We start from the raw sequence: 22,868 nt of genomic DNA on the forward strand, positions 1-22,868 counted from the left end.
TCTGGTGAGCAAGTACAAACCTGTTACATCATTGGGAAGCTGAGGATCTGGGGAATGTCTACAGGAAAAGGAATCCAGGTATCAGGGACTGCACCAGTTACTTTCCTATTTACAGAGCCTACTCCTCTCAACAATTGCTTAATTTTCCCTTAAGGCACTGTTACAATTCTTCATTAACTGCATTCTCCTGCTTCCCCAAAGCTAACCATGACCCTTAGGGCTCTAATTTCAGAAAGAGTTTATGACCTAGAATGCCAGCTTTCCACTATCCGCCTCAAGGACTGGAACGAAAATTGAACCCCTCCAGCCAGCTCCATAGCATTTTGTGCTGGTTCTGAACACCGGCATGTACATCTAGCACTGAGCCTGACATCCTGTTGATGTGCCAGGAAGTGTGACAAGCCCTGGGTTTCCCTCTTGTAGAATCTTACAACGGAATGAATCTGAGAATCTGGCAAAAATCCTGCTAAGTAGCAGTTCTTTTCAGTCTTGCACACATGGGTCTAATCAAGCTGAATGTTAGAACTGTGCTTTATGGCCAAAGTGGCAGGCATGTCATCTTGGGGAAATACAAGATAATCTTTAGGCTTCTGGCTCCTGATTCCATGATGGGTGAATACATCAATGTTAGCCCATGTAATAAATTAAATCTTGAAATATGTCAAGTAGTTATAGGTGTTGTTGTAAGGATTACAAGATAAATGTATGAGAAATGATTTGAATACTCTTAGATTTATATATAAATACTAAATATTCTTTTTCTTACAGCTCGCTTTCCATACAAAAAGGTTTCTGATAGGATTTAATCAGAAATTAAGTCCCTAGCTGTTGCAACATAGCAGGGTTTCCTGGCAAAGCTTATTCAGCCTCCAACTGCAAAATATGCTTTAAATGACCAATGTTTAAATCTAGTTAAATTAACAATGATAAAACAGTATTCAGTTTTTATTTTAAAATTAGCGATACATCTGAAATATGGTTTGGAGCAACCATCTCTCCCAATGTTTTAAGAGCCATCTCAGACAACAGCTACTAGATTCCCTCAGTATAGCAGGTGCATTATTTAATAAACAACCCAGCGCTCTATTTTCAAATTACAATATTATTTGAACAGTGTCCCCCCAACGCACACACAAGAGATACACAGAAGTGTCCCATCATTTCACTATTATTCAATCATGTTATCAGAACTATTAGCAGTACTCTGGAAAGATGGTTTTCAGATATCCAGGGAATTCAAATTGGTCCTTATAACTATCAACGAAACCACTCTGGCAAATTTTCAGGAACAAAATAGAAAAGGATAAATTTGGAAGCCATGAATAATTTTTAAAAGGTTAACTGAAAGCATTCACTGTAAATAACTTTAAAAAATAAAATACAGGAAATATTAATCTAGGTAGGTCACCTACTCACTTTGTAGTTAAAGATAACCAAAGTTGGTTCGCTCTCTCCAAGGGAGGAGTTAAAAGTTAACGCCTTGAATATTTTTTTCATACCAAATTATTTTTCTATTTACATTCCCAAAACATATTTTGCCAGATGTCAAACGGTGCCAAGATTGTTTCTAAGAACAAACTGAATTCTCCATGGATCTTCTCAGAGTGACAGGATTTAAAAACTCTCAGCCAATAATGTAGAGCCTCAAAAAAGCACCAGTGAAGCAGATATTAATGCTCCATTACCCTTTATTTGCAGGACTACATTTAGAGTACCAATATACTGGAAAGAAATATGTATAATACCTTTCAGAAAAGACACATGCTGTTTCCCAACAAGATGATTTCACCTTATATAAACGCTTTGGTAAAAAGCAGAAGATACACTAAAAGTCAGATTCCTAATAGCTCTACTTAACAGGCAGAGTGATAGGCAAATTCTAAATGTTGTGTCTCTAAAATGTATGACAGTATATTCAAAAGCCACCAAACCCTGAGCTAGATAAAACAAACTTAGCCAAAATTGACTTTACTGATTTTTACTTGCAAGTCTTTGCATGACGGTTGCGTTCCCTTTTCCAAATAACCTTTATTTAAATACACTGATATTTGGGCTTTATTTGTTTAATAAAAGGAATCTCTCTGAATTTCTCACTAAAATCTTCCCTGTGTACTGGGTCATCATGGTTAAAGGGTAGTTCACAAGGTTTTGCAATATTTTGGTATCCTCTGGAACTTTATGGAAGGAAAGTTAAAGTTCCTTACTGTGTAATATTTCTAGAGCTAGACTTAAAGGAGTGGTCCTTGTCAGCAGGGCTTAGAATCCACCAACCCCCAGCAGTAGGACAGTCTAGTGTTTTTCAGGCAAGTATCACCCTGACTAGTTGAGCCTATAAGGATGTCATCTAGTGAGAGAAAGGCTGGTTTAGAATAAAAATGAAAGATTTTGTGCCAACAGATTGCAGAATATCTAAACTAGCTCCTCCCTGACTCCTTCTGGCACAGTCCATAGATTCCTATAACTATGGTAAGGCACTGGATTTAAGACTTGTTCCATAAAATTATTTTTTCATTTGTAGTGTGTAACATACTCATATTACCTTTTGCTTCCATGCTATTTTTTCATGCTGCACATGACTCTACTTGTGTTGATGCCTAAATGTTAGTAAAGACTAAGGAATGTATCTTTCATGCTCATTTTAAAATTCAATGTCCGTGCAGTACTGTGGACCCACAAAAGCAGGTGCACCCTCTTCATGAGAGATTTAATGTTGCCTAGTTATCTGAGCAATTTAGTGCTGATCTAAATATTGTTGTGTGCAAAAGTTATTCATAAGAGGCAGTCCATTTATTTATTTAACAAAATTTATATACTGCTTGATCACAGAAAATGTTAAGCAATTTACAAAAAACATTTTAAACTGTTTTACTGATAATTTTAATGAAAAGTGGAAGATGTTTGCCAAAACAGGGGAACATTCACATATGAGTATACCAGAAATTGTAAATTATGTGGATAAGAGCAACTGTAAAATGTACAAGCTATTCAAATTACAATAATCAACAGAGAAAAGGGTGTATGCTCCCATTAGCAAGCTTTGCATTCAATATGTGTTTCACCATAGACGTATCAATATACAAAAAGGTACATTTTGTATATAAACATTTTTATACACAAATATTTTGTATATTGATACTTCTTTTCTTTTTTACAAAAAGAATTCAAGGCAACCTGAACATGCATATTGTTCTAAGCCAAGCTTTGGATGTTACACACAAAATCTACTACCACCACCACCAAGATACAAAAAAGGTCAGATGTGTGTGTACATTTGCCTCAATGAGTCAAGATTTTAAAAGCACTTGATTCCAAGCTTCGCCTGGTATCTCAGCAGCCATCAGAACACAGTTCAATGCAGATTGTATGCAATAGTTAACTACTATACCTGTCATATACCAGACCATGAACCCCATATTCCCTCAACTTCTTCCTGTTCTCTGGCTCATTTGTCTCATCACCCCAGCAGAAGACAACTAAGCCACTTGACTTGGCTTCTTCAACAAATGACGGATTGTGTAGCAACTCTTCTGTGTGTGCATTGATCCCCTGAAATAGAAAAAGAAAATATTTAAGCGTAATAGCTGAGATGTTAGTAGTGTAGTGATCAATCTTTCAAGTTGTTAGGTGTGTTACGTACGATACAATTATGGTAAAATACAATGCAGTTATCTTCAACAGGTTACAGTGCAATCTTAGAATTTGTAGCGAATAAGAAAACCCTATTCATGGGGTCACCACAAGTCGGGATCGACTTGAAGGCAGTCCATTTCATTTTTTCAAGATGATATAGCTAAAATGCCCTGTCTTCATTTAGAATGTATTTACCACTTATAGTTATCTAGATACTTTATGACTTACCAGCAGATTTTCAAACAGCGCAAAACTCATGGCAATAGCTGTTGTGCGGCACCTGAGATCCATGAGTTCTGGGTAAGTTTCACATTTTCCTTGAGTTAGAAATAATATTGGATATTTATTTTGTTTTTGTCTGACCCTGTGAAAGAAGTAAGAAGTAAGTTACAGCTTTGACGGAAAAACAATCTGCAGGATAATTCTCACATGGACAGACTACCCTAAACTTATTACGCAAGTAAATTAATTCTAAAGTCAACAGTTTAAATAGTGTCGCATTGTTAAATAGTAGCACATTAAATATGCAAAATGAAGATAGTTACAGAGAAAAGTGAAAACAAGTTATGAACACCACCTGATCTTCCATTTTGTTTTTCATAAAGCATGAGTCCTACATTTAGAACAGCCTAGGCAAAGTATTACAGTAGACTGGAAGTAAATGTGACTATTTGCATATTTAAACAACTTCACTAGTGATACACAGCAAGTTCAGATATGGCATTTCTTTACTTCTACTGACATCAAATGATACAGTGATACATGTAGGCAGAGATTATTTCTTGAAACTTTCATCATAAATGATGAAATTCAGCTGTGTTGAAGAGAAAACAGCATTTTAAACTGAACAGCTGCTTGCCTCTTCAGCGGTGTAAAAGCACAGGTGGAAACCTTGAAGGAAATGCCAGTTCCAGTATTATTCTTCCCACTGTTATGAAATCAAGTGAATTTTGACTTGGGTAGCCTATATCAGCTGAGTAAGATTTCATTCTGGTCATAAAAGGCATAGGAGAGGTGCATCTGTCAATATCACTATGCCATTGTTATATCAAGAAGAGGCATGATCATCAGGCATTTTAGGGCAGTTTACTCTCAGACTCACACCAGCAAGCCATGTGTCACACAATCATTATCCTGATAGCCAGGATCTTTGTTTTTTTGCTCAAACTGGGCTTAAAATTAAAATAAACAAAAACCTTTTGTCTTAGCAGCTAGGAAACTTTTGGATCTCAAAGTGACTATGTTTCCCTGCACCTGAACCCACCTGTGGACTTCCCCTCCCTTTCTTCTCCTCCCCTTCTCTTGTCACTTTCTGTTCCAGGACACTGAACTCCAGCCTTGCAGAAATAAGGACAGGTACTAAACAACCTTCCTTTTTGGCAAGTCCATCAGCTGGCCAAAGCTGTACTCTCTCTCCCCTTCTCCTATCTTAAGAGCATAAGAAGAACCTGCTGGATCAGGCCTATGGCCCATCTAGTCCAGCATCCTGTTTGCTCAGAGTGGCCAACCAAATGCCTATGGGAAGCCTGCAAGCAGGACCTGAGTGCAAGACCCCTCTCCCCTCCTGCAGTTTCCAATAACTGGTATTCAGAAGCATCTGACCGTGGAGAAAGAACATAGTCATTGTGGCTAATAGCCATTGATAGCCTAATCCTCCATGAATTTATCTAATCCTCTTTTAAAGTCATCCAAGTTGGTAGCCATCACTGTCTCCTCTGGGAGCATTAATTCCACAGTTTAATTATACTATGCACTGTTCCACAGTTTAACTTTTGCTTTCAACCCTTATCAAGTGCCTTTTTCTTGGGGTGATCTACTCCCCTCCCCTTTGCTGTGGCCATTTCCTCCTTCTTGGCCATTTCATCCAAAGACATCATATTCCCATTTCCTTCCAACTTCCAGATCATCCTCTAGCAGTACCAGAGTCTCCTGCCAGCTTTTTTTTAAAATTCTTGCCTTGAAAACTTTCCCAAAGTTCTATGAAACCAGAGTGGTTTAGTTGGTAGTATATAAGGGCAGATTCGAGGTTTAGACCATTAACATTATTCTCATATCAAGGCATACCTGCTTTTGTTTCTCTTATTTAATTCCCTGGAATTCTGAAAATCATTTTTGCAGAGCACTGCTAATAGTTCTAATAACATGACTGAATAATAGTGGAATGATGGGATTCTTCTGTTTATCTCTTGTGTGTGCGCTGGGGGGGCGCTGTTCAAATAATATTGTAATTTGAGAATAGAGAGCTGGGTTGTTTATTAAATAATGCACCTGCAATAGTGAGGGAATCTAGTAGCTGCTGTCTGGGATGCTAATACACTAAAATTACTTTTGATTGGTAACCCCCGGGGTGCTAACTTCTTGAGTGCGTTCAGGATTCACAGTAAAAAGATCCTAGAAGAGGCATCAGGGTTTTATGTGATGACTGGAGACGTGCATGTGAATTGCACACCACTTAACACCTGCATGTGCACACTACTGAGACATGCCAATGAAGAATGCTGGATGTAAGACAGGGCTAGGGAACATGTGGCTCTCCATACACTGCTGGACTCAACTTCCATCACCGACAACCGGCATGGCCATTAGTCAGGGATTATGGAAGTTGTAGTCCAGCAACATCTGGAGAGCCATAGGTTCCCCACTCCTGATGCAAGAGAATTATTCACATTTTCTTAGTTAAATATGAATCTTCTTGTGTGAATTCTAGGCACTGCTGCCTCTGCATATTTTGCATGCCAACCCCACCACCTAACCCAAGGAATAGCAACTCCAGGTACCCCATCCCCCACAGTGACATCAGGCATTGTCTCACAGCCGCTCAGCTGGACAGCCACTGGGTCACCTGCCCATCTCACTTGCTCACTGCATGCCAGCCTCGCTCACTCGCTCTGTGACTCACCCGCCCAGCAACATCACTTCCCATCACATTTTAGTTCACAGTGCCACCTGTCTGTGGCCAAGCAAACTGCAGTGTGATGACCTTGATATTTTGATATATATAGAAAGGAATATTATTTTAACATTGATATAAAAATAGTCCAACTTAAAAATCTCTCTAAAAATGATATTAAATATTTCCATCAACTCACATTGTGCATACATCTGCATCAAATGAAGAAAATATAATTCTCCTACTTCCAGCCTTGACCAAAACAGTTTTCAAAATTATGTCTAGATAGAGGTTCATGTCAAAGTAGGTTGAAAGGTTGCCATCCCATAAACCATCCTGCAAAAAGAAAAAAAGCCTGACATTTTAATTATTTAACTTGAAGGTTCATGAACATCCATTGATTTAGGTTAAGATTAAGCTACACCTTTTAAACACAAAAGACAAGCTACTCTGTTCTAGTCCATGTCAGTATAGTACAGAAAAATTGCTTTCCTTTGTCCATGCTTAAAATGTAAGCCAAGGTGTTACAGCCTAACAAGTTAGCCAAGAACAGAGTTGTGTTGGTTACAAAAATGCAATTTTTAAAAACTTAACACACCAATGCGAAACAGCAGACACCATCTCAGCAGAGAAAGTAGCAGATAATTATTTGGGGGATTGCTCTTTTTCTCTGGGGCTTAAAATGTTAACATGGTATGGACATAAACAGCCAATAAACATTTTCAGTTTACAGAGGCATTAGGGTAGTTCATACTCAGTGTTGGACTGTTCATACTTGGTGTGAAGAACAAAATGCAAGATTAGCAATGTCATGCAAGCAGACTGCCAGTTGTGCAATGGGATTTCACCACTTGCTCTCCTTCATCCTGCAGCCCCCTGTAACCTGTTGTAGAGGATCCCCAACCTTGGAGAGGAGATTTTGGGAGCACGTGGGGGGGACTGGAGCAGGGGAGCACAAACTGAAGCCTATTCCACTTGCACATGCACACCATTGGATTTCACCCTGTAGGATTTGATTTTAATGTTTTAAACTTCTCCTGCAGTATGAGGGCTGGCCCTTTTGCTTTAGTTGTGTGTTCTCCTGGCAGTTTTCTGCAATATATCTGGTCTTTGCTATGATTAGATTTGTCTCCACCAATCTCTGAGGGCTGCTGAGTGGTCCTTGCTTTCAGCAACAGGCTGGACTAGAAGGCTTCCTGCTTCCTTCCAGCTCCAATGTTCTATGAAAGCAATAGAGTGCCTCCATTTTCAGTAATCGTTTCTTAGAATTAGACATGCAAGCCACACATTCCAGAGGTAGACAACTATGCTAAATTTAGAAAGATAGTTCATTTGCTTTAACCAAAAGGGTATAAAAAGGTAAAAGGACTAGAAATGTACTATTTAGCACAAGCCTGTTCTAGAATTCTAGTAATAAAATAGGCAAGATACTATGCTTAATATGTATGTTAATAATGTTTCTTACCCTTTGCTGACAGATCCATTTAATTTCTATGTTAAACCCAACACTTTCAGGAATACTTTCTAGTACCTGGGTGGAAAAGCATTTATTGAAACAACCAAAACTAAATAGAGATATTAAGCAATACTGGTCAAGAACAACTGTACTAACATGTTAAATTTAGGAGTTGACACCATTACCTTTTAAATTTTAAATCAAAGTGATTCTGTAGAGAACCTACAGCAATTAAATTATAGTGGATTATAGGATTTCCCTTGCAAAGGGTAACAACTTTAGCAGTGCAGAACATAGCATTCCAATGATTATATAGTTAAGAACAAGTCGGCCAGTCTACACAGACACTTTCTGGATTCCCTCTCTGTCATATCAGCAACATTCTTTCAACATAACCAACCAGATCACAAGGCAAAGATCTGCAGATACCAGTTATGTTTATCAGTGACTCCCATTACATTGGCCTTGTTTCCCATAACACTAAGCCAAACCACGACTTAGTAAGAATAAGCAAGCGTGCAGGTACCCACAGCAAAAACTGCAGCTGCTTTGCCCCTCCGCAAGTCTTGCTGTTGCTGTGCTACCTGGCAATAAGCCATGGTTTGTGTTAGGGTTACACATGAACCTGGACTCGTGGTTTGCCACCCCCAAAGAAATCTCAAGTGGTAAACCAACAACAAACCTTGGTTCCAGAGGAGAGAGCTTAACCATGAGCCCTGGTACGGGTGGCATGCTAAGCTAAACCTTGGCTTAGCTCAACATGCCACAAGCAGCAAAAAGGAGTGCAGATGAGCAAAACAGCTCCTCTGCAGGAGCCCAGGGTGATCCGGTGAAGCCATTTGGCCTAGAGTATCACATGACCCAGAGTCCCATCTCGTTTACAGCCCTATGGAGAAACAGAACTCCAACTTCTAGTTATAGTATCTAAAATTCAAAATATCTAAAAGTAGCTGGAGCTTTTGAAGTGTACAGCATTATTTGTGTTCACCTGTTCTGTACCCCCTACTTAAAAAAAGAACAAGTAAAAAAAAACTTCAGATAAACATATTAGCTTGAGCCAAGCCTAGTCACCTTTTACAATTCTGAGTTTCACTTTTGACAGAAACCTCAGTTAGATGGCTCTTGCAAAAACTACATCCTTGGAACACTTGTGCAGTACAATGGGTTAGAAGGTGAGGATAAACCTGATATTTAAGCCAGCCTTGTGACACCAGTTTCTAGACTTAATTCAAGGTGCTGGTTATTACTTTTAAAATTCTAAACCAGGGATTGATGCCAACCCACAGAGGCAGAAGTGCCAACCCACAGAGAAGGAAGTGGAAGCAAGCAAAGTTCCCACAGATGGACAGCAAGGAATTAACTGACATGGGTTGCCCTGAGCTATCAGACAACAAGGGACCTGTCAAAATGGCGCAGGGTGGATAAAAATCAGGGAAAGGTGCAAAATTGACTAGCTCCCTAGGTGGGGCCCCTGAAACTGACAAATATGTTCTTAAAGTGTGACATGCTCCAATAGCAGACTGGACAGCAGCCTTATAGTCATTGGAGGCTAAACTAGAGACTGTTTCCATGACCACTGCAGATATCGCGAAAACAGCAAATGAAGCCATTACTTTGGGTCTCAGAAATCAATCAGAACTTGAACTCCTCAAAATGGGCGGCAAACTATACAGAGCTTAAACAGGACAAGCAGTCAGATAGGGAGCACTGCAACTTTTTCTGCTTTAGGAGGATCCTGGAGAAAGAGGAAGGGTGAAGAGATATGCAGTCCTTCCTAGTGGAATGGCTGAATGATATACAACCTGGGACACCCTTAACCCCTGCTGATACCGAAAGAGCTCACAGAGTGGTGGGTCCAAGGGCACACTCAGATGATTAACCTCAGGATACAGTTGTGCGGTTTGAACAATACCGCACCAAAGAGGCTGTATTCCAAGCACTCTGTAATTTCAGAGAATTAAAGTATGGCAAGACCACCACTGGAATATTCCAGTGCATCAGTCCTGAGACACTTAAAAGATGTTGATCCTTCCAACCTTACACCACTGCATTGAAAGAAAGAGGTTTTTCCTACAAATGTGGATTCTCATTTAAGCTAGTTGTGCAATCCATGGATAAAACCTCCACAATAGGCAAGCAGAACTTCTCCTGCAGGAGTTGGGAATTCATCCTCCAGCCAACGACCAAATGCCATTGTGTGTGTGCGTGTGTGTGGGGAATCAGGATTGGATGAAGCAACCAGTGGTCCCAGAAGAAAGGCTGGAAAGATAAGTTGATGCAACTGCTTATTGATGCAGATCCTTGTAGTTTCACAGCATTGATCACTGCTGGTGACTGTTCTGCATATCCATAGCAGCCAGGCCCCATGATTGGAGAGGTTCTGCACTCCATGGAAAGTCACATACTGACCCCCAATTTCCAATATGATCCAAAGCAACTTCCTATGAGGACTCACAATGCTCAGCCCAACGCTGAATACCTTCATATTAGGATTTTCCCTTCCAGTTTTTATTGCGCTCTGGCAATGTTTTCCCCTATCTGTTATTCAGTTACACAGCGAGCACCTCACTCACTTACTGATCTATTTATTACAATTGAATGCCGACTTTCCTCTCAGAAGGAACCCAGGGCAGCAAACAAGAAATAAAGCACTAAGAACAGCTTATATACCCACTCTGGAGCAATCCTGGACCTGCGGTTACCTTAGCAGGCCGTTTTATAACTGCTAATGCAGCAAACCTAAAAGTAGCTTCCTTGAATGTGAAGGGGCTTGTCAGTGTGGTTAAGAGAGATCAAATAGAGGCAGCGCTATGAAGGCATCACCCGGACATCATTCTACTCCAAGAAACACAAAGGAAGAAGTCCAATCATTGCCTGCTGAAAACAGCATGGATTGGCAAACACTTTTATGCCCCAGGCACCTCTAAATCAAGCGGAGTTGCAATTCTGATCACACGGAAGTGCCTATTGTCAATAAAGGACACACTAATCAATGCTGATGGTAGACTCCTCTATGCTGTTGGCTCCCAGGGGGTGGGGGCGTCGCAGCATTATGCTCAGATTGATCTATGCACCCAACATCAGCCAACAATTCTTCCAAAGAATATTATCAGCTCTAGAGGACCTTAGAAGGGGTTCTGTTCTTATTGGCAGAGACATCAATGAATGCTTATACAATATGCTGGACAGGAGTGGACAAAGATTGATCACTTCTTCTCAGGGGCAAGAATTAGCTGATATAATGACCTTATCAACCCCTGGAGGGAGAGGCACCCTGCTACTCGAGAGTACAGTTACATTTCTCCCAGGTGCAAGTAGGTACCATAAGTTTCGGAACAAATCCTTGAGACTTCTTGCCCATGCCCTTAAGCAAAGAAAGTCCAGAAACCTAATCACGGCATTTGCACTGAAAGTGAAGCAATGCGTTATGAGACCATGGAAATAAGCAAGATATTTAAAAATTTTACTCCTCCCTGTACTCAGACAACCCAGAAGCACAATCCGAGGACAATTACCTCACTGAAGTAGACATAGGCCCATTGTCCAATGAGCACAGGGATTTTCTGTATAGCCCTTTTTCGGAAACTGAAGTTAATGATACTAAAAAAGGCTGAAGAACTGGAAAGCCCAAAGCCCTGATGCTTATCTTGAGGACTGGAGTGATACTGGACACTTGGAAGCCTTCTAAATTCTTTGTTCTCTGAAAACTGGGCAGAGATTCAGTGCTAGTGGGGTCTTATCACCCCATTACCCTTATCAATGTGAATGCAAAATTATTATCCAGAGTCTTGGTCCAACACCTAAACACTTTTATTGGCGACGCTGCTGCTCCTGACCAGATGGGCTTTATTCCTAACTGGAGTATTGTGCATTCTATCCACCAGGTACTCAGTGTGGTACACAAAATGAATATAGCAGTGTCCCCAGCACATTACCTTACCTGGATGCCTTCAGGGTGTTTGATAAGATCAAACTGATCTTTCTTAAACGTTTATTTCATAAGATGAGGTCTAGATTTCTCCCAGAAATCAGGTTCAGGTTCCACTTTAATTATCACTGCCATTTTATTTCATAGCTTATATATCTAGGTAGAGCAAATTATTACTTACTATTTGTAGGGAGGGGAATGGTTGCATGTCAGAAGGAGCATTTTCATCTTCTTTAAATGATTCTGTAGGGAAATTATATAAAAGATGCTTTGAAAATAAATCTTAAGCCAAAGTCATAGGGTGAGATCCAACATCATTTGAGTAGATTTCTGCTCGCGCAACAGGATTTCTCCTCCCCAAATTACAAAACGAGTCAATTACAAAAAATGTAATTCTCCATCTTTGGAGATGCACTCCTGATCGCAGCTGTAGCCACCACTCACCATATGCTCAGAGGCACATGTTACCAAATTCTTCCAAGCTACACGGGAAGTGGATTGGACTGTGAAAGACCAACCTAAACTGTGTTTGCATTTTTACCAATTTGTAGGGCAGTACAATATCTCAGAGAGGTGGTCAGGTCTCCTGCTCCCCTGGTGCATTCACTATAGCTGCTCAATTGCCCTGCTTTTTAAAGTTTGATAGAAATATCTGTTGGCGTTAAGTTCTTAAAAGTCAAGGTTTTTTTTGCCTATTAGTGAAAATACTGTAAAAACTGTACACAAAAAGTACTTCACTAAAAGCACTTGCACTTCTTCACTAGCCCAACATTAATTGGAGCACGGCAATACAAGAATGGGCCTTTTCAGTGGTGGCCTCCTGCCTACAGAATGCTCTCCCCAGGGAGGCACACTGCACCTTCTTTATCCATCTTTAGAAGCCAGGCAAAGACCTTCCTTTTCACTCAGGACTTTGGTCCTTGATGTGTGCTGTCTTAGTTATTGTATGTTTAAAATCTGTTTCATATTGTATGTTTTTAAATCTGTTGTGAGTCACCTACAGACCGTTGGGTATGATGCTACTAACAAATGAAATAAATAGTTATAATAATGATTTCAAGATATAAGAGCAAGTGGCAATGCAGTCAGCTTAGCAGTAAAACAGATTTCAAAGAGGCTCTACCAGACAGTAGGATATATCCGAGAATCAAGTACAGTGTGAGCTTTGTTCTCATTCAACAAAGCTTGTGTACACAAGCTCTTGCAAAGTAATGAAAGGATACACTCCATCCTACAAAAACACCAGATATAATTGTTGAAATATTAACTAGCCTGTATGTTCATTATGAACCGAAGAACAGCTAAGAATTACCAAGATTTTCAACACTTCAATTTACCTTGGCTGTCTTTAGATTTCAATGCAGTCACATGTACCAGCTACAGGGAAGAAAAAAAAGATATACTTTTAAAAGCTTTGGTTGCCAGCAAGTGGAAATATCTTTCAAGTATGGGCCAGTCATTTTCTGAACTGTGCTTGCACACTGGCCTCAAAATAACGATGCGTACAATCTACAGTAAGAAGGAAGGCTTGTTCCTATTTGGTCACCTTGGGCATCCAGGTAGTTCTACAGACTATTCCTGATACCCATTTTTTGATAGGCTGTACAGAGACAAATTCAGATGCAGCCAGTTGTGAAGTTCCAGCACTTCAGGGCTCAATGAGAATGGAAAAGCAGGATTTTGCTGCTGGGTCTCTAGAAGCAACAGTTTAAAAAACCAAAACCTTTTCTTTTGCCTACAAGGACTGAGAAAATCTTGTCCAGCAGCACCCCCCTTCCACCCTCAAAAGCAATAGTTTAACCACAGCAAGTTATGTTGAGCTTTTTCTGAGAGATGCAGTGTACAGTATGAATTTGTGACACTTTTGAGCCCTTGTCAATAGGAATTTGGAGTTCCAAATTTTCCCCAGTTGCTGCTTTAGTAAACAGGACTCTAGCTCTGCTTTAGAATTGGCAGGAAAGGGAGAAAGGTGAGCAGAGATGACAGAACTGACGCCGCTCATTCCCACTGTGGAAGGACAACTGAGTGGATTATTCTGAATTGTTTAACATATGCCCCATGTCTTTTGACACTGCTGCTTTAATACAAAGTTTATTAGAGCATTTTTACAGCAAATAAGAAGGTTAGTAGCCTGGAACGGGGGAGCGTTAAGTCATGTTAAGACTATTGTGAGAAGCACTTGGTATGCATCTATATCAGAGATTCCCAAACTGTGGTCCACGAGTTTCATTCACGTGGTCTATAGCATGTCCCTATTAAATATTCATATTGATTTTAATGGCATTTTTATTGCTTCTTTGTAATACAATAAAACACAGTATTAGAAATAAAAGAAGCGATAAAAATACAATTAAAGATCATACCACGCTTAGAAAAGCACATTACAATTGTTACAACAGGCAGAAAGATCTTTAAGTAGTCCACCATGACCCTCAGCAAATTTAAAGTGGCCCATGGGAGAAAAAAGTTTGGGAACCACTGATCTATATTATTTTGGAAAAAACAAGTCTATACATTGGCAACCGTTTTGATCCTTCCATAAGATTCCCAATTCCATGGGAGGCTGGACTAGATGGATCTTTGTTCTGATCCAGGAGGGCTCTTCTTATGAGGCCTTAACGCTTAGCATAAATAGAATATGGAGAGCCTATTCCAAAGGCAGTATCCAGGGCAATGACCATTCTCTGGAACAAAGAGAATATAGACAATGCTTCAAATCACTCAAGTTGAATCTGAGTTTGAGCTTTCTGTAATCCAGTTTATCTCACGGAGCGCCTTCAACGCCACCAATTATGCCGCCCGACAAGATCGGCCACACAGGGCCTTCTCTCAATCCCGCCAACAAAAACAGCCAGATTGGCGGGTACAAGAGAGAGGGCATTCTCAGTGGCGGCCCCCACTCTTTGGAACTCCCTCCCACAAGATCTCCGACATGCCTCTTCCCTAAATGTATTTCGGAAAGCCTTAAAGACCTGGCTTTTTCAGCAGGCCTTCGGGGTATCCGGGGAGGGTTAATCGATATAATTGTAATGCCTCCTACCCAGTTTTAATATTGTTGTTGTAGATCTATTGTTTTTATTGTATTACTGTATTTTATTAATTGTATTTTAATAATTTTGTAAGTCGCCTAGAGTGGCCATTGGCCAGATAGGCGACGAAGAAATTAAATTTATTATTTATTATTATTATTATTATTAACCCTCACATGGAAGTAGTAACATTTCTAAATGCTGAGCGTTGTTCCTATAACAATGTCCTGTTCTGGATAACAAAGCTGTCTGGAATACATGCATTTGTCACTTCCTGATTTAATTACAGTGATGTGCTTTCACAGGCCTATTCTTAGAACCAAACAGAAAACTGCAGCCTGAAAATACTACTGTCCAACTACTGGTTGAAAAAAGTCAAAGGGAATTCATTACACATACCTTGAATGGGCTTCACTGCTTAGTAGTAATTTTCTGGGCTCAAGACACTGGTTCTTGCCTGGGATACTTAACTCCCTCTGTGTATATTGCTATCACCTGGAGAGGCCCTGCTTTGTGTGTGCATGTACACACACACTAGAAGCAGGGCCCTTCCTGTACTGGCACCAATCTTGTCAACCCCCCTTCCAGAAGGAGGCATGCCAGCTTCAGTCCATTTAGGCTTTCAGGAAGTCCTTTAAAATTTGTTTCTCCAGCAGTCAGATCAGGCAGACCCAGTAAGCAGTAAGCTGCTGCTATTTTTGTGATTTTACACTACCGTTATTAACTGTGGTAATTAATTCAGTTCTAGTAGTTGTGTGTTTTATGCATTTGTTTAAATTAATGTGTTGCCTTGATGGCCTATGTTGGGCAGGATAGAAATGTTAAAGGAAAACAGCCATTGGAATTATAAAACAAAACAGTTAAAAATGCAGTATAGGCCAGTCTAGTGCAATACCTTTAATAGCTGTAGTTGGGCAAATGTGAGCTCTTTAACGGGAATTTCAAACAGTTCCAACGGCTCAGATTCATCTTTCTTTTAAGAAAAAAGGAAAAAAGATTAGAAAGCTACTAACACTGCAGTCTGACAACAAGGGAGTAAGACTCATTGGCTATAACAGGACTTCTGAGTTAACATTTCTAGGACTGAACTGTAAGTAAATACAAGGACAATTAATCATTCTATCCCCCCTCCCTTAGAACCATTTCTACATAGAGGTTTCCATGCAGAGATCTGTTGTAGCAGAGGCGCAACAGGCCACTGCATCCTGCAACTAGCCTGTTCACCCAGTATAACAGTCCATGGAATTTTGTTCTTTCCCCCTTCACAGTTTGATGGCATGAGGGTTTGTGTGAGTAAAACCTCTCACACCATCAATACACAAACGTCAGACAGAGCAGGGAAGGCTTCCAGTCTCCTGCGTAAATACTCTTGAGCACAATAACTGGGAAGCCCATAGTTGAATCAGGGCCCATAGTTTGCGTCACTACAAAAAGGACTTTGACCTTAATCCTGTGAGTGGCAAGCAGAGGCAATATCATTTTTTAGAAACAGCAAGATCTTGAAGGACACTGCATGCTTTTATGTGTATGCTAGACACATATGAAATATTAGCTCTTTTCATGCGTTACTCAGGGGGCAACATGGATACAAAGGTGCTGCGGGGCCACATGTTTAATGCTGCCCTGAGATTATGCAGCTCCTCTCACACCTTTGCATGTTGAAGGGTAACTTCAAAAGCAGGGAGCCTTTTCTACCTGTGGAGTCTCCCCACTTGTTTTAGGACTCTGGGGAAGATCAGGGTTCTAAGTTATGCTCAGAGCCTTCACGGAGAGGAAAGGTGACATCAGGGGCAGGACTAAATCCACAGCCCTGCAACCCCTTTCTAGCCATGCTGCCTCATCATGAAGCTCATACTACTGCAATATTTGTTGTCACGTAAATACCTATCTGTATTCTAGATTACTTTAGGAGTTCTGGCAATAGGCTTCATTACTTTTAAAGCTCCTTGATCCATTACATACAACTCAGCAAACAAGCTAGAAAACTAAAAATTAATAACCCAAATCAACAGTGTTTGAATAAAAATATTCCAAGTTTCCTTTGTTTAGAAGTTGTCAAAATATTGGAATAAACATCATGACTGACTGGGACAGGAACAGCCGCCACATTTGGACATCATACTAAACCACAGTGAAGTGTGATGTAAAAGAGCCTAGGTTGGCCTTGGGTGGTCCCTGTCTTGAATGATTGTATGAAATAAACCATAGTTCATACTGAACATCATTTGTCAGTTCAGATGAAATAATAAACCACAGTTAAGCAAAAGTGAACATTTCTGAAAACCTCCTTCTAGCCATGCGACAAGAGAGGTGAGAGGGAGCAGAGGAGCCAGGAATTTGCTACTGCTCATTCCAGCTTGTTCATGTCTTGCTAAACTAGGATGTCTGAATGTGGACAGTGTCTTCATATGCAAACTAGCTAGCCCCCAGCCTATTTCAGAAAACCATACATTTTTCTTGGTTTCCTGTTTCAAATCAGGTGCATTACTTGAATTGTTGTTGCTGTTGTTATATGCCTTCTAGTCGATTATGACTTATGGTGACCCTATGAATCAGCGACCTCCAACAGAATCTGTCATGAACCACCCTGTTCAGATCTTGTAAGTTCAGGTCTGCGGCTTCCTTTACGAAATAAATCCATCCCTTGTTTGGTCTTCCATTTAAATGGTCTTCCATTTAAAAAAAAATGTTTTTAACATTTTGTTTTAATGTATTTTAAGGTCTGTTTTTATGATGTTTTAAAGTGTTTTTAGCGCTTCTGTTTGCCGCCCTGGGCTCCTGCTGGGAGGAAGGGTGGGATATATCAAATAATAAATAAAAAATGACGTACACAGTCAAAGGCTTTGCTGTAATCTATAAAGCACATTGTGATTTCCTTCTGAAATTCCTTGGTCTGTTCCATTATCCAACATATGTTTGCAATATGATCTCTAGTGCCCTCTTCCCTTTCTAAATCCAGCATGGACATCTGGCATTTCTTGCTCCATATATGGTAAGAGCGTTTGTTGTAGAATCTGGAGCATTACTTTACTTGCATGAGCTATTAAGGCAATACTTCAATAATTACTGCATTCCCTGGGATCCCCTTTCTTTTGAACTGGGATGTATATTGAATACTTCCAGTCTGTCTCCATATTTGTTGACAATTTTTTTGTCAAAATTTGGACAGATTTAGTCTCAGTAGCTTGTAGCAACTCTATTGGTATGCCATCTGTTCCTGGTGATTTGTTTCTTCCAAGTATTGTAAGAGCAGCTTTCACCACACATTCTAAAATTTCTGGTTCTTCATCATATGGTTCCTCCGTGAATGAATCTGTCATTCTTGCTCTTGCATGTCTTATATAGAGTTCTTCAGTGTATTGCTTCCATCTTCCTTTTATATTTATCTCGGTCAGTCAGTGTGCTCCCCTGTTGATTATTCAAAATCCCTACTCTTGGTTTAAATTTCCCTTTAATTTCTCTAATCTTTTGGAATAGAACTCTTGCTCTACCCTTTTTGTTTTCTATTTTTATACAGTAACTATATTTATACAATAACGTACTAGTCACTGTATAGTTGCATTTAGGGTTCTAACCGTGTTTCTATCTCCTTTTGGTTTTGCTTTCCTTCTCTCTTTAACCATTTTAAGAGTTTCTTCAGTCATCCATTGAAGTCTTTCTCTCTTTTTAACTAGAGGTATTGTCTTATTGCATTCTTCCCTGATAATGTCTCTGACTTCACTCCATAGTTCTTCTGGTTCTCTGTTAACTAAGTTTAAAGCCTCAAGTCTGTTCCTTATTTGATATTTATATTCTTCTGGGGTGTTATTTAAATAGTATTTTGGCATTATTTGTTCTTCTTTAGCTTTACTCTGATTTTCGATATTACCAGTTCATGATCTGTACTGCAGTTTGCTCCTGGTCTTGTTTTCACAGAAAGTATGGAAGTTCTCCATCTTCTGCTACCAATTATATAATCAATTTGATTCCTATATTGACCATTTGGTGATGTCCATGTGTATAGTCGTCTTTTCGGTTGCTCAAAAAATGTGTTTGCAAGAAACAAATTATTGTCTTCACAGAATTCAATAAGTCTTTCTCTTGCTTCATTTCTATCTCCTAAGCTCAATTTCCTCACAATTCCTAGTTCTTCTCTGTTCCCTACTTTTGCATTCCAGCCCCCTATGATTATCAGAACATCTTGTTTCGGTGTGTGATCTATTTCTTCCTGTACTTCTGTGTAAAATCTTTCCAATTTCTCTTCTTGAGTTTGCCGTTGGAGCATAAACTTGGATGATGGTTATACTAACAGGTTTCCCATTAAATCTCATTGATATCACTCACTCAGACCTTGCGTTGTAGCTCCTAATTGCTCTTGCTACATCACTTCTCACTATTAAAGCAACCCAATTTCTTCTTAATTTCTCATTTCCTGCCTAAAATATTTGTAGTTGCCTGACTGAAAATGTCCCATTCCCGTCCATTTTAATTCACTCAAGCCAAGTATTGTAATGTTGATACATTGCTTGAATAATGATGGCTAAAAAAATTACATGAACATTTCCACCAAATAAACTGCCTTTAGATTTGGACTGTTCCTTGACGGAATATAATATGAAAGCCACCACTCTCAATTAAAAGCAACTTTACCTTTTATCCTCTCAGAGTGAGCAGAAAAAATATCTTAAATTAATTCAACCCTGTAGTTCTAGGCAGATAAAAATGTGTTCAGAAATACCAGACATCTAGTCAGCAGTACACACAAGTCTGTGAATCATTGCATGGACAAGAAGGTGTTTTGCACCTCACCTGGATGAACCTCAAGTCAGGATTGAATATTGTAAAACAGCAAAGAGAACTAGTTACTTCCATTATGTTACCAGTAATGCTAGTCTTGACCACCCCAAAAACGTTAGCCAAGAAATGCAAACTGTACATTTTTATACCTTTTTCATTGCAATGCAGCAAGTGAGATCGTGATATATGATGGGGATCTGATCCCGGGAAAGGTGTACATCAAATTCTACGAAGGCTGCCCCCTAAGTCAGAAGAAAGGGTAGAGAAGACGACGGCATGCGGATTTTAACATTTGTACGGTTAGATAAATATATTTAACAATGAAGGTTTCATAACATTTCTGTAGCACCACGCTGCAAAGCTTGTACTTCATAGTTAGTGCCACAATACAATCGTAATAGAAAAGTTAACTTGGCACAACACTTTAAATAACTACTCGGAACAGATTCTGAAGTTAAAGCTTTGATAAAACCATAACAAAGGTTTTTAGAATAGAGCATCTCTGAGATTTCCCCTTCCTAATACAGACTCCAATTGTTATACAAATCCAGCAATCTAGGCCCCACACAAACTTCCAGCAGTAGTTTCCTATAGTAAGAATTACAAGTTCCCCAATATGAGTACAGGATTATGTCTCTTCTACATGGTTCAGATTTTCTTATTGTTGGCACAGGTGTTAACATGCAAAAAAGAAATTAAAAAAACCACCACAGGCTTACATGTCTAGCAGCATTTTTCAAAGAAGCAACAGTATTTTCTCGAAGTTTAGCAAGTCTGGGGACAAAAAAGGGTGAAAGGTTTTAGTTTACTATTTATTTATTTAATTAATTAAACGTATATCCCAGTCGTCCTTCCTGAAGGAGCCCAGGGTGGCAAATTCCTTTAAAAAAAAAGCAATTTACAAGTGGTTTCCTTTTGTGTATGAAATCAATCAGACAAGCATCAACTATTTATTTGCAATTCAAAGTAACAAGCCTTCACACCAATATAACCCAAGATCAAAATTTTGTGTGTAGAATACTACAAAGATGTTTTCCAATCTTTCTAGAAATATCTCAAAATCCATTTGTAATCAATAAATTAGATGCAATATCAGATAAATGAGTCATAATTACAATGTTCAGACCCCAAATTGCTATTGCCAGGGAGATGTAACAGATTAACAATTAGCCATCATCAGGAATATGAACATTAACTGATCTCAAGAAAAAAAATCTTTAAAGGGGGAACCCTGCTATTAGTATTTTGTTGCTGTAACATTGGATTGGCGCATTTCATCGTCTGTACGGGAGAAGTTCAAGGTCTGGAACTTGCCCTTTTGATCATTGTGGTAGTTTGTCCATCGTTATAAAAACAGAGGACAAGAAAGTTTTATTTGGCACATGCAGTGCCCTAATCTAACATGTCAAGATTATCAATCTGTTTCTCTTCCAGTGTTTCTTCTTCCCTTCCTGAACTTCTAACTAAAAACCTGTACAACTCCACACATAAAATACTACAGTGGTCTACAATGAAAGCAACAACCACAATCCATGGCAGATACATATATATGCAGACAAGGCAAGGGGCCATAGCTCAGTGGCAGATCTCATTTTTGGTATGCCAAAAGGCTCCAGGTTCAATATCCAGTGCCACTTCTTAAAAGCATCTTAGGTAGCAAGAGCTAGAAAAAATATGTATCTGAAACTATGGAGAGCTGCTGCCAGCTGGAATGTGCTCTTTAACACAGCTACAGCAACCAAAGGGATGTGTATACCAGTCTTACGTATGGGTAAATGTAGCATGTTTGGATCATGGCCAGAATGAGGGTGGTAAGCTAAAAAAATCTTATGAACACTTAGGGAGAACAACATTCTGCAGAATGCTGACCCCTGCATCCTAGGAACACACATTTGGGGTGAAGACACAAACCATTTCACTGATAGAGCCCCTCTTATTTTGAGTTGTATTGTATATGCAGGGTCTTGGATTTAATAGTGCCTTGATACTCCAAGGCTGCACCACGGAGAAAACCTCATTCCATGAGATGTCTGCTTGGGATTCATAGGGTCCAAAATTAATTCAATTATGCAAACTTACTTAGTGGTGGTTGTAGAGTTTCCTGCACCCCTATGCCCAACATCGAGTCCTGTTCTGGATCTCCAGTATTTGGCATATGAACCTTGCATATCACAGAAATATCCTTGAATTGGCTTAATAATCATGTAGTCAACTACAAAGAGAAAGTGAATGTCACTTGCTTGTGAAATTATTTTTATCCAATGAAAACAGTTCTCTCCTCACTTGTTGCAAAGAAACATTACTTAAAATTTACTGGAATGCACTCAAAGTACCTAGTGGAGAACAAATCCATTCATTTAAAATATATCCTTTACAATCTTAAACCTCTAATACTGGCTGAATATACAGGTTTTCTCAAATTCCTTGCATTAATACTTTTAAAGGCAAAAAAGGAAACATACTTAGCTTGCATTGCCACTATATTAAGCATACCTCTAACTTTTCCAATTGTTTTTCGTGAAATTCTGCTCATAATAGGAAGAGTGAGAATACCAGAGCTCTTTCCCGATTCTGCAATAGTGGAGGACAACAGACATGCAGAGCCCACATGCCCTGGAAGTGCATCGCCTTGAATCACTGCTTCACTAAGATCTTCCTAAAAATGCAACAATGTTTACATAATTAATTTTAACAACTGTGCTTATGAAAACAATTGAAACAAGTATTTTTCTGAACACAAGTCTTGCTTCACATATCCTGATAAAGAGCAAAGCACTGGGGAATGCATTTTTTGTTTGTTTAAATTAAGTTCATTTTTAAACTCAAGGTTTTTTCACCTACAGCTCACACAGAACCTATCTTGCCACACTTTTACATTCCTAGAAATAGGAGTATGTGGAACTTGGCAGCTTATAATGAGTTGTATCCAACTGTCATGCACCCTAAGTCAGATTATTTTACAAAGTGAGTCAGAAGATTTTGTGAACGTATTCCATACTCTTTTACATAGGTACTCTTTTATAATACTACTATTTTTAATGTAATCTATTATACTATGATTGAGAAGGATAAATTGTGTGAATGAAATGAATGAGTGGATACTTGGAAGGTGAACTCTGCAAGGTTGCCAAAGAAGAAAAAAACAGGTTCCTATAAACA

General features: G+C 39.3%; 1 protein-coding gene across 2 annotated transcripts in view; it reads right to left on the minus strand.

Moving 5' to 3' along the window:
• Window positions 1-22,868, minus strand: part of GPCPD1 (glycerophosphocholine phosphodiesterase 1) — a 50,268-nt gene that overhangs the window by 2,202 nt on the left and 25,198 nt on the right. Inside the window, exons 9-20 of one of the 2 annotated variants that reach the window (XM_061622491.1) lie at window positions 22,203-22,365; window positions 21,789-21,921; window positions 20,429-20,483; window positions 19,859-19,951; window positions 15,829-15,906; window positions 13,242-13,281; window positions 12,086-12,147; window positions 7,986-8,051; window positions 6,720-6,856; window positions 3,859-3,994; window positions 3,386-3,546; window positions 21-58 (exon numbers count right to left, since the gene is read on the minus strand). In XM_061622491.1, the coding sequence (XP_061478475.1) occupies window positions 21-58; window positions 3,386-3,546; window positions 3,859-3,994; window positions 6,720-6,856; window positions 7,986-8,051; window positions 12,086-12,147; window positions 13,242-13,281; window positions 15,829-15,906; window positions 19,859-19,951; window positions 20,429-20,483; window positions 21,789-21,921; window positions 22,203-22,365 (1,162 nt within the window). The remainder of the gene's footprint in view (window positions 1-20; window positions 59-3,385; window positions 3,547-3,858; window positions 3,995-6,719; window positions 6,857-7,985; window positions 8,052-12,085; window positions 12,148-13,241; window positions 13,282-15,828; window positions 15,907-19,858; window positions 19,952-20,428; window positions 20,484-21,788; window positions 21,922-22,202; window positions 22,366-22,868) is intronic. The other variant, XM_061622490.1, reaches the window with a different exon arrangement.

This window comes from Rhineura floridana, chromosome 4, assembly GCF_030035675.1.
Source record: "Rhineura floridana isolate rRhiFlo1 chromosome 4, rRhiFlo1.hap2, whole genome shotgun sequence".
NCBI classification, from domain to species: Eukaryota; Metazoa; Chordata; class Lepidosauria; order Squamata; family Rhineuridae; genus Rhineura; species Rhineura floridana.